Here is a 12,430-nt window from a genome sequence, read left to right on the forward strand (position 1 = left end):
AGGAGGACATCACAGAATCAGTAGTCTCTCATCTTACAGCAGGTTTAAGAGCATACTGCGCCCTCATGGGCTCAACCCCTGCAGGTACGGACTCCAAACCAAGAGGAAACTCTTTTTCCGTTTCAGGGCTCCTTTCGTCTCCCTAGCTTCCCAAATGGCTAGCTCATGTATCTGGTTTCGCCATTGCCAATATGCTGGTGGCTCTGGAGATATCCAGCATTGCAGGATACTTTTACGTGCCACCAGGTATATCTTACGACACCACATTCTAGGGCCTTTAGTCTGCGTCCGGAACGCAGATTGCGTGTCCAACACAAAATGGTCCCAGGCCCCGCTCACTGGTGTTCGAAGTGCCTTGGTCATAAATCTCTGAATTTGCCCCCAAAAAGCTGGCTGCAGGCTTCTTTTAAATGCCTGCAGCGTGCTGTGTGGGCGTGCCCCCCCCAGTGTAGACATAAGTACATAAGTACATAAGTAGTGCCATACTGGGAAAGACCAAAGGTCCATCTAGCCCAGCATCCTGTCACCGACAGTGGCCAATCCAGGTCAAGGGCACCTGGCACGCTCCCTAAACGTAAAAACATTCCAGACAAGTTATACCTAAAAATGCGGAATTTTTCCAAGTCCATTTAATAGCGGTCTATGGACTTGTCCTTTAGGAATCTATCTAACCCCTTTTTAAACTCCGTCAAGCTAACCGCCCGTACCACGTTCTCCGGCAACGAATTCCAGAGTCTAATTACACGTTGGGTGAAGAAAAATTTTCTCCGATTCGTTTTAAATTTACCACACTGTAGCTTCAACTCATGCCCTCTAGTCCTAGTATTTTTGGATAGCGTGAACAGTCGCTTCACATCCACCCGATCCATTCCACTCATTATTTTATACACTTCTATCATATCTCCCCTCAGCCGTCTCTTCTCCAAGCTGAAAAGCCCTAGCCTTCTCAGCCTCTCTTCATAGGAAAGTCGTCCCATCCCCACTATCATTTTCGTCGCCCTTCGCTGTACCTTTTCCAATTCTACTATATCTTTTTTGAGATACGGAGACCAGTACTGAACACAATACTCCAGGTGCGGTCGCACCATGGAGCGATACAACGGCATTATAACATCCGCACACCTGGACTCCATACCCTTCCTAATAACACCCAACATTCTATTCGCTTTCCTAGCCGCAGCAGCACACTGAGCAGAAGGTTTCAGCGTATCATCGACGACGACACCCAGATCCCTTTCTTGATCCGTAACTCCTAACGTGGAACCTTGTAAGACGTAGCTATAATTCGGGTTCCTCTTACCCACATGCATCACTTTGCACTTGTCAACAGAGATGAGAGAACTAAGAGAATGTTCAGTCACACCGGGGACAGGGGAGGGCCACAGGTGATTCACACTTTGCCTCAGCCAGTACTATGAAGGCCATAGGAGGTCTGTGCTGTGCTGTCCTCTCCCTGCCCTCCGGTGCCTGCCAAGCCCTGCCGCCGCCACATCACCAGCAGGAAGGGAAACATCAGTGGGGGCAAGAAAGTGGGAGAGCAGCAGCGGCCACCAGCCAGTGGGACGGAGTGGCTCTGAGCAGCAGCAGCGGCAACAGCAGTGGCTGAGGAACTGGTTCGTGCGGTGCCACCCCCCCCCCCGCTAGTCCCTTCCTCCTCTCCCACGCCTGCCTGCATGATCCAGAGCGGCGTGTGGGCAATGCAGCAGCCGGTAGCCCCTCCGCGTCCCCTCTAGGAGGGCTTCTCCTGAGCACCTCTCCCTTCCCCCCATGGTGGGCCACTAGCAGTCTAACTGGTTCCAGCGGGAGGAGCTGATCAGGCAGATCAGGGACGTCCGAGAGCAGAACCTGCAAGATAAGGGAGTCTGGAGCAGCTTCTGGTGTGTGAATTCCTGTGATCTGATTTTTTTTTTTTTTAATCAGATGGAACAGTCAGTGACTGCAGAGTTGCCAATTCTGTTGGTAGTGCTTTATTTGATCTTGCTATGTACATCCATATGCTGTACACATGCCATTGCCGGCTTGTACAGCATATGGATGTACACAGAGAAAGGAAGTATTGTTTTTTTCATCAGAATAGTGCTTGGTTTTAAATTGTAAATCATTGTGCCATTTTGAGGGGCTGGTTATAGGGACTCCCTGATGATTATGATGGTTATGCTGCTTATTAGGATGACTACAATATCAATATTATCAACTTTATTAATATATTAATATTCATGTTGACTTTATTTAATTAATAACATTTAAATTATATATATCAAACCTATAAATGGCAAGTGACCGACTCACCTGCAAATGCGCAGTAGAGACTTCCCTCTCTGTCCCGCCCCCGCGTCAAGACGTGATGACGGGGGAAGGGGGGCGGGACAGAGAGGGAAACTGCGCTGAAGGGGAGGGAGGGAGGGAACCGCTGACGTCGCTACCGCTCCCCCCCTCCCCCCCCAAGGTAGCCGCTACCGCCCCTCCACCCCCGGAGTCGCCACCACCCCCCCCTTCACCCGGCCCGGGCCCTCTCTTCGTTATTCAACTTACAGCAGCTCCGAAACAGCAGCAAGCAGCTCAGCTTCAGCTCCCGTCGTCCTTCCTTCCCTGCCTGTGCCCCGCCCTCGCCGACGTGACGTCACACGAGGGCGAGGCACAGGCAGTGAAGGAAGGCCAACGGGAGCTGCTGCTTGCTGCTGTTTTGCCGCTGCTGTAAGTTGAATAACAAAGAGAGGGCCCGGGCCGGGTGGAGGGATGGCGGCAACTCCGGGGGGGGGGGGGGGGAGGTACGGTAGCGACCTCGCGGGGAGGGGGAAGGAAAACCCCAATATCAGCCCGTTTTTACGGGCTCAACGGCTAGTATATATATATATATATACTAGTAAAAAAGGCCCGTTTCTGAAACAAATGAAACAGGCGCTAGCAAGGTATTGCCTTTCTGCAATTAATGTGTTGAAAGGGATTGTTAGGATAAATGTGTTCTCACCCTCCCTCTCTCCGAGTTCCAGGGCCGTTCCCTCCCTCTGTCCCTCCGAGTTCTAGGGCCGTTCCCTCCCTCTGTCCCTCCGAGTTCCAGGGCCGTCTCCCCCCTCCCTCCCTCCGAGTTCCAGGGTCGTCTCCTCCCTCCCAGTTCCAGGGTCCCCCTGTTCCTCCAAGTTCCTGGGTCCCCCTTCCCTCCAAGTTCCAGGGTCTCCCTTCCCTCCAAGTTCCAGGGACCCCCTCTCTAAGTTCCAGGGTCCCCGCTCTCTAAGTTCCAGGGTCCCCCTCTCTCCCTCCCTCCAAGTTCCAGGGTCCCTCCTCCCTCCCTCCCTCCAAGTTCCTGGGTCCCCCTCCCTCCAAGTTCCAGGGTCCTTCCTCCCTCCAAGTTCCAGGGTCCCCCTTCCCTCCTTCCCTCCCAGTTCCAGGGTCCCCCCTCCCAGTTCCAGGGCCTCACACACCAAGCATCCCTTTTAGCATTCATTCAAAGAACCAGGATCCTTCACCCCCCGATCCGTCATCTGTCCCAGCTCCAGCGCGTCTCCCCACTCTAGTCCCCGTCCGCGGTTGAGCTTCTCATGCCACATTCCTACCGCCATTCTACCTTCTAACTTGTCTTCAGTGGTAGCAGTACCAATTCACACAGTGTACCTGCAGCTGCCGTAGAGGATTCCCTCTGCCTCCGCGTACTGTACCGCCCCCCTCTACGTGGCATTTGAACGGTTGTGCGATGCGGTGCGATGTGATTTGGTGAGTGTCATTGCTCCACCCTTGATGTCATTATGTTCCGATGCGAGGGCGGGGCAGACACTCATGGGGAAAAAGCGATCTACACAACTACATCTTCCGGTTTCAGGCTTCTGGCTTCAATAGAACGTTGGAGGTGCGTTTTATATATATATACTAGTAAAAAAGGCCCGTTTCCGAAACCAAGGAAACGGGCGCTAGCATGTGGTTTTTTTTGTGTGTGTATGTGTCACAGAGTTATTTTGTGTGTGTGTGTGAGTGTGTAAGGGTGCGGTGTGTGTGCAGGTTGTTGATGTGTGTCTTTTTTTGTTTTATTTTGTTTTTTGCTTGGGGGTTGGGGGATGTGCTGTGCTGTGCTGGCAAAGTGGGTTGGATTGGTGTGTGGCTTTGAGGGTGTGTTTCTGTTGTATTGTGTGTGTGTGGTTTTGTCTGTCAAGGAGGTTTGTGGAGGGGGGTCTTTCTGTTGGTGAAATGTAAATGTGGTTGTAGGGGGGTCAGCCTTTGTTGAGTGTTGTTTTTTTTTTTCCCCATGTTTTTTTTTTTTGTGTTGTGCTGAGGCAGCAGTGTTGTTTTAGATGGGCGGAAGGTAGAGGAGCACGTTCTTTGTCTGTCGGTATTTTTTGGCCGTTTCAGGGCTGCTGTAGGGGAATGCTGGAAGAGAAATGTGCTGTTGGAAGCAGCGCCATCTTTTTCCATTGGGCTGGGGTTCTGGGCATCCTGGAGGTGGGTGACGGCTTGCCTGAGGACGGGGATGGTTGTTTTAAGTTGGTGGAAGGGAGAAGAGCACGGTCTCAGGCCGTCGGGGGGGTGATCCGATATGTTTGGTCCATTTCAGGCCGGCTGCAGGGGAATGCTGGAACATTTATGCGCTGCAGGAATCAGCGCCGTCTATTTCCGGGTGCTCGGGGAATCCCCGAGGTGGGAGACAGCTTGCCTGAGGCTGGGGATGGTTGGGCACGTCCTTGGCCGCTTCGGCAAAAGGGGAAGAGGAAGGGGGTGGGGAGTTACCTGCAGCCGCCTGAGAAACCATGTATTCTTTGTTTGTTTTGTATTATTAGTTTGCATTTCTGTTGAAGAAAGAGTGGATGCCTTTCGAATGATGGAGGTGGTGTGTCGGTGTGCAGTTGTTTCGTTAGTTTAGCAGCCAGTCTCCAGCGATTCCTGGGCAGGGAAGGAGTAGGGAAACACGCGGACTCCTCCCCCTTCCTTGGTCGCTGTTTGCTGCTGGCTGGGTCGCGGGTAATCCTTCCAGCTGGGCCGCAGCTTGTCCTGTTCGCCCACGTCCCAGATGGTGACGGGCACGTTGTTTTCCGGCTCCTCTGACTCCATGTCAAGCGATCCCAAATATAGTCTGTGCTATAGGCCCTCTGGCACTCTTCAGTACTGGCATTAGGCATTTAAAATTCCCCCCCCTCTCCCCCGGTCTATTTTTGCACATACCCACAGCAGGAATATTCTTCTCTCGTTCCAGCGGTGGTTCTGTGCTCTCCGTGCTGCACAGATAATGAGCCATTCTGCTGAGGAATGCTCCTCCCTTATTGTCACGTAGTTTCCTCTGATTGGTCCGTCTTACGTTGCCTAGTGTTGCCTGGGAACGGTGTTGTGATGGTCCTTTGTGTTTCAGAATGTTGAGTGTGTTTTTTCTGATTGGTCCGTCATGCGAGGGCGGGGCAGAGAGACATGGTCAGTGTTCTGGCTTCACCACCATCAAACCTATAAATGGCAAGTGACCGACTCACCTGCAAATGCGCAGTAGAGACTTCCCTCTCTGTCCCGCCCCCGCATCAAGACGTGATGACGGGGGAGGGGGGCGGGACAGAGAGGGAAACTGCGCGGAAGGGGAGGGAGGGAACCGCTGACGTCGCTACCGCTCCCCCCCCCCAAGGTAGCCGCTACCGCCCCACCCCCCCCGGAGTCGCCACCACGCCCCCTTCACCCGGCCCGGGCCCTCTCTTCGTTATTCAACTTACTGCAGCGCCAAAACAGCAGCAAGCAGCAGCTCCCGTTGGCCTTCCTTCACTGCCTGTGCCCCGCCCTCGCCGACGTGACGTCACACGAGGGCGAGGCATAGGCAGTGAAGGAAGGCCAACGGGAGCTGCTGCTTGCTGCTGTTTCGGCGCTGCAGTAAGTTGAATAACGAAGAGAGGGCCCGGGCCGGGTGAAGGGGGGGGTGGTGGCGACTCCGGGGGGGGGTGGGGCGGTAGCGGCTACCTTGGGGGGGGAGGGGACATGGGAGGTCTCAGAAGGAGGGGGGCCTTGGAGCTGGGAGGGCTGGACTGAAGGGGGCCTTCCAGCTGGCTGAGAAGAAGGGAGGGGGGCCTTGGAACTGGGAGGGAGGGAGGGAGGGAAGGGGGCCTTGGGAGCTGGGGGGCCTTGGGAGCTGGGGGGGCCTGGGGCCTTGGAACTGGGAGGGAGGGAGGGCGGGGGGACCTTGCAGCTGGGAAGGGGGGAGGACTGGAGCCTTGGAGCTGGGAGGGAGGGCAGGGGGGGCCCTTACAGTTGTGAGGGAGAGCAGGGGGCCTTGGAACTGGGAGGGAGGGAGGGAAGGGGGCCTTGGGAGCTGGGGGGGCCTTGGGAGCTGGGGGGGCCTGGGGCCTTGGAACTGGGAGGGAGGGAGGGCGGGGGGCTTGCAGCTGGGAAGGGGGGAGGACTGGAGCCTTGGAGCTGGGAGGGAGAGCAGGGGGCCTTGGAACTGGGAGGGAGGGAGGGAGGGAAGGGGGCCTTGGGAGCTGGGGGGAGGGCCTGGGGCCTTGGAACTGGGAGGGAGGGAGGGAGGGAAGGGCGCCTTGGGAGCTGGAGGGGAGGGCTTGGGGCCTTGGAACTGGGAGGGAGGGAGGGCAGGCAGGGGGCCTTGCAGCTGGGAAGGGGGAGGACTGGAGCCTTGGAGCTGGGAGGGAGGGCAGGGGGGCCCTTACAGTTGTGAGGGAAAGCAGGGGGCCTTGGAACTGGGAGGGAGGGAGGGAAGGGCACCTTGGGAGCTGGGGAGCGCCTGGGGCCTTGGAACTGGGAGGGAGGGAGGGCGGGGGGCCTTGCAGCTGGGAAGGGGGGAGGACTGGAGCCTTGGAGCTGGGAGGGAGGGCAGGGGGGCTGTTACAGTTGTGAGGGAGAGCAGGGGGCCTTGGAACTGGGAGGGAGGGAGGGAAGGGGGCCTTGGGAGCTGGGGGGGGAGGGCCTGGAGCCTTGGAACTGGGAGGGAGTGCAGGGGGCCTTGGGAGCTGGGGGGGGAGGGCCTGGGGCCTTGGAACTGGGAGGGAGGGACAGAGGGGGCCTTGGAGTTGGCAGGGAAGGAGGATGGCAGGGGGCCTTGCAGCTGCAACGGGAGGGGGGCCTTGGGAAAAAAAACATTCCAATACGCGCCCGTTTTAACGGGCTTAACGGCTAGTGAATCCATAAACCCTTCAGTGAGTGACTGAGTGACTTCAGAACGTTGAGGGTCAGTTTTATTATAGTAGACTAGTAAAAAAGGCCCATTTCTATTTTAAAGGAAACGGGCGCTAGCAAGGTTTTCCTCGGAGTGTGTATGTTTGAGAGAGTGTGAATGTGCGAGTGTTTGTGACAGAGAGAGACTGAGACTGGGTGTGAGTGTGAGAATGAGAGTATGTGCCAGGGTCCCCCCTCTCTCCCAGGTGCAGGGTCATCCCCCCCCCCGGTATGTCTCCCATTTGCAGGGGTGTCCCCTCCCTCCCTCCCTTTTTCCCAGTTGCAGGGTCCCCCCTCCCCCCAGTTGCAGGGTCTGTGTGTCTCTCCCCTCCTTTTGTCCAGTGGAAACAGCTGTAAAACGACAATGAGAAGCAGCTCCTAGGATTCCTTTTTTTTTTTTGAGTGTATAGGAATGACGACTGCTTTGGGGAGTGGAATCAGAGATTAAGCAATGGGCTTCCTTGCTTACCATAGACTTGCTTTGCTTTGTTCACTTCCACTCCTGTCTATTGAACATGCTGCAGCATGTCATAGGTTTGCTTGCTTTCTTTTGGATGGAATCTACTACTTCTACTTAACATTTCTAGAGAGCTACTAGGGTTACGCAGCACTGTACAAGTTAACAAAGAAGGACGGTCCCTGCTCAAAGGAGCTTACAATCTAAAGAACGAAATGTCAAGTTGGGGCAGTCTAGATTTCTTGAGTAGAGGTGTAGTGGTTAGGTGCCGAAGGCGACATTGAAGAGGGGGGCTTTGAGCAATGATTTGAAGATGGGCAGGGAGGGGGCCTGGTGTATGGGCTCAGGGAGTCCGTTCCACGCATGGGGTGAATCGGACCCGCAGCGCTTTCCCTCCCCCCTCCTCTGACTCGCCATTACTGGACCCCGCCCCCCGCCCTGAGCCCTCACCCGCCTCCTCTGCTCGGCGTATCGCCGCCCTCCCTCTTCGTCCTCTCCGATGCTCGTTTGCCATGTCGCTGCCCTCTATCTTTGTGCTCTCCGATTGAGGGCGGTTAGTTCTGTAGGTTGGCAGGCAGTCTGTAGCGATTCCTAGGCAGGGGGAGGAGTAGGGAAACACGCTCCGCATGTTTCCCTACTCCTCCCCCTGCCTGGGTCGCTGTTTGCTGCTGGCTGGGTCGCAGTTTGCTTGGGTCGCTGTTTTGTGCTGGATGGGTCGCGTTTTGTTGCTGGGCGTCGGGCTGGAGGCGCAGCCAATCAGTGGCACTTCAGGAATGACGTCACTTTTATCTACTCCACTTTTCTGAGCAGCTCTGGCCGGACTCCACGGTTCCAGGCAGCCTCAGAATGTTGGAGGCGCAGCCAATCAGTGGCACTTCAGGAATGACGTCACTTTTATCTACTCCACTTTTCTGAGCAGCTCTGGCCAGAATCCACGGTTCCAGGCAGCCTCAGAACGTTGGAGGTGAGAATTATTACATTCATAATAATAGTTTAATTCATTTGATTAATAATATTAATATTTATATTGGGCTATGTTTGGGCTGGAAAAATTTTCGCCATCTGGCAACACTGCAGTAGCTGGACAAGGTTCCTATTTTTTGCCTTTTGCTGCGATGCTAGGCAAGTTCATATTGTACTTTTGATGTCAAAAGGCTCCTGACGCAGGCGCTGTGCGCGGAAACAGGGCCCTTGTCCAACACAGATTTATGAGATTGAGTGATTGATGTACAAGATTGATCTATGCTGTGGAATAAAAGGAACTTACTTGTCCCACTTTTGAAGGCTCTTGGTACTTTTTGAGCCTTCGGCGGCAGACATGTTGGAATTGGCAAGCCCTGCCCTGCTACCAAGATAGCGGTTACCATGGTGCATTAAAAATAGGCAGCCAGCCGGCGGAAGGCGATGCAGTTGATGACACTGAGCGTGCGCAGAGCTCCTCCTCCGCGATGTAACCGGTGGTGACTATTTCCTGTTTGGTTTGGCAGGTCCGCTGCACGGTGGTATTAGAGAGTTAGCGTAGAGCCCTGAGGTTACCAGCGGTGAGTCCGGGAGCTGAAAGGAGGGAGGAGGCCACGTGACACGGAGCAGGCAGCAATGTCCTGCTCTCTGGTGGAGTTCTGTCGCTTCCAGGACATCAGAGCTGTGCGGGATTTCTTGTTCCCGCTCCTCCGGGAGGAAAGTGATGGTAAGTGATCGGCAGCGGGTTGGGGAGGAGCTGGAGAGCCGGGGCCTTGCTCCCTTTCACATAGGGGAGAGGAACCAGGGGCGAGTCGGTCTCTGCCGGATGCACTTTTCCCGATCTTAAACAAACACAGACTGTTTCACTTTCTTCTCTGAGGAGGCAGCACCATACATTTGTTGTTGTTCAGTGTGCTTCTTATTTCAAAAATTGGTGCGATGATCCAATGAGTTTTTTCGTACCTTGAACGTGGAGTTAAAATTAGGATGATGGTAGGTATCTCTAGAGCAGGTAAAATTATTAGTGTCCTTTCTGTTCTGTCTATGAAGTTCCTGAGTAGGTACTATTGTTATTGGTTTTGAAAGCATCTTGTTCTTATGATTCATAGGTTATGAGTAAGTCAATCTGGATGCTGCTATGCTGATCGTGATCAAAACCATTGTGGTGGCATCATGCTGATACTGTTGAGAGAGAGAGGGACATCTTATAGATGTGTGCTTATCTATATTAGTCATGGGTGGTTTGGCACCGGGTAGTGTAATGGCAGCAGCCATCCTTCCCTCTCTGAGCCTGCGTTCACCTGCTGTACATGTATTTTTAAAACCATCGGATATGCTGCTAAAGCTCACGTATTTGATCCCCATTTTGTTTAGTTGTGCAGGGTGAATGGTAAGAATATTATCTACTGCACATCGTATGTACAGGTGCTTTTGTAAAGATTTACATTTAATATTTTATTTTTGGGGTTTATGCAAACTTGCATTTCTGGAGCACAACTGTAGAACAAGCTGGAAAAAACAGTCTTGGTAGTTTTCCTATCAAGTATGGAATCTTATTTTTGACTGCGCTTGTCTCTGCAGTACATTGAATTTTATTAAGCTTGTCTTATGTCCATGGAAGGCGGCCAACATTTATAATAACAGAAGGACTTTACTGAATGACACCCAAGAAAATAGTGATCTACACAGCTAGAGAAACATTTTATGATTTCTTGGTAAAACTATGATGGGAAAGTGAACAGTTGCCTCCAGAATTTGTAACATGGTTGCAGAATGTTCTGTGAACAAATTGGTGCGTTGGCCAATTTGGCAAAAGAAAAGTATTTTCTATGCTCATATGTTTTCTGATGACTTGGTTACAGCATAAATAATGGCAACACTTGAATGCAGAACTAGAATACATAGTCTTACTTCTGTGCTTTAATATTTATAGACATGCATTGTGGTTTCTTGTATGTAAAATTGGGGAAACTAGAAGAATTCTAGATATCCTAAGATTCCAATAAGTTAACATCCTGAGTTTGACTTGCATTTCTTAGAAGTGTTCAATTTCATTGCTGGTTGAGTTGAAATACTGTAAAATATTGAGCATGAAGGATTTTTGGATTGGGTAGCTATGGACTTAAAAGTAGAAGTAGTGCCCTTGAGGAAAAGTTCAGACAAAAACAATTGGTTTTAAGTGAACTGTAAACCCAAACATTACAGAAAATTAACTCATTGTGTACCATTACAGAATTTGAAATCGCCAAGGGTAACGTTATGCCTATGGTGGAAGTATATTGTGTATATTTGAATGTCCATTTCACTTAGTCCATTTCACTGTTTCATTTTCTTTACATTTTCCCACCCTCTTTAAAATTTGGTTTGTTTTGCTGGTTTTAAAAGGTTTTTTTTTTTACTTTTTCAGAAAAAATGCAGGAGAATAAAGTTCTTTACGATTTGTTCACATAAACAAACACCAGCTAATCAGTCCTAACCCACTAGAGAGAGAGGGGACAAAACAAATGGGGAATGCATGTGGAGCATGATTTATGGAATTCTTTGCAACCCTTGTGTGTGTGAAGAAGAAATGGGTAGTTCTCTTTGAAGGAGGAACATGGCTGATGGAATTCTTTTCAACCTTTTTACATGTGGGTGTATGTTTCTGTGTTGTATGCGATCTGGAGAGGTGAAGTGGTCTGAATGGAGCTGTTCCCAAACATACTGTTGGTGTGCAAAGAATAATAAAATAAAAAATGAGTGGTTATATGTCAGACCATTATATGTCAAAGGATGGATTTTACTATTTAACCATAGATTGCCACTGTCCCACATCAACAGGTATTACTGTGCTTCTCCATTGTTAATTGATAGTGTTCCCAGCAAGGAGTGGTAGTCTGCTTGGTTTAGTCCCTTTGGGACCCTTTTACTAAGCTGTGGTAGGCACTAGCAGGACGAACTGAGGCGTCTCGCAGTAGTATGACCATCAGCACGTGTTAATCTCATGCTGAAAAATATTTTGTACTTTTCAATGCGGGAGGCGTGACTATGGGCGGAAAGTAGGCATGCCCTGCGCTAATTGGGTAGCACAGGCACATTGCTTACAGGCTGCCCGATTACTGTGGAATTCATGTGGGAGCTCTTAGCACCAACAAATTTCCTGTGGTAATGGCAACACGCTAATTGGGAAATTAGCTTGTGATTGTTTTACCACCACACTAAAAGTGGCCGCAGCACATGGAAAACCCATGCACTGACAACAGCGCCGGCCACTGTTTAGTGTGACTTGCTAAAAGGGCCCCTAAATGTTGCTGTACATAGTAACCATTAAGAAAACTATGATTAATCTAGTCTTTGGGTGTTGCAGTAGAATTTACAACGAACATCTGAATTGCCAAGAACCAGCCTAGCAGTGATAGGGGTGTGGTAGCACTAGGGGAAGGGAGTGGAAAGCATGGGGAGCATGCCTCATGCAATTATATGCATTCCTTGTGTCAGAGTCCAGACCAGCTTTTCTGCACTTAGGGCAGATATTTCGAATTAACCCTCCTATACTTTTTTTTTTTTTAATTTGAGCTTGTTTTTAGTTGTGAAAATGTTGTGGGAAAGGAGGAAAATTGCATGGAGATCTGCCAGAGCCAGATAATCTGACAGTTAAGATGGGGTTGGGGAGGCCAGCAGACCAGTGGTGTCTTGACAGAGAAATTTGGGTTGGTAATAGGAGCGCAAGACAAAGTGACATATCTGCACATCATACCCACCACCACATCACAGTCCCCTCCTCCTGCTTGTATATTAGCTATGAAAGGCAATACAAGAAAAGCCCCAAGGGTGCCCTGCACATAAAGAATCCCTGCCACCACTACCATTATAATAGATAGCATCTTTCAACTAATTATATGCGAGTAA

The 12,430-nt window shown here is 51.4% G+C and overlaps 1 protein-coding gene across 2 annotated transcripts in view; it reads left to right on the forward strand.

Annotated features, from left to right (window-relative positions):
* The first annotated feature begins 9,072 nt into the window (after window positions 1-9,072).
* Window positions 9,073-12,430, forward strand: part of RAB3GAP2 (RAB3 GTPase activating non-catalytic protein subunit 2) — a 284,414-nt gene continuing 281,056 nt past the window's right edge. For both annotated transcript variants that reach the window (XM_030196010.1, XM_030196011.1), the window contains exon 1: window positions 9,073-9,269. In XM_030196010.1, the coding sequence (XP_030051870.1) occupies window positions 9,179-9,269 (91 nt within the window). In that variant the 5' untranslated portion in view covers window positions 9,073-9,178. The remainder of the gene's footprint in view (window positions 9,270-12,430) is intronic.

This window comes from Microcaecilia unicolor, chromosome 3, assembly GCF_901765095.1.
Source record: "Microcaecilia unicolor chromosome 3, aMicUni1.1, whole genome shotgun sequence".
In the NCBI taxonomy this organism is placed as follows: Eukaryota; Metazoa; Chordata; class Amphibia; order Gymnophiona; family Siphonopidae; genus Microcaecilia; species Microcaecilia unicolor.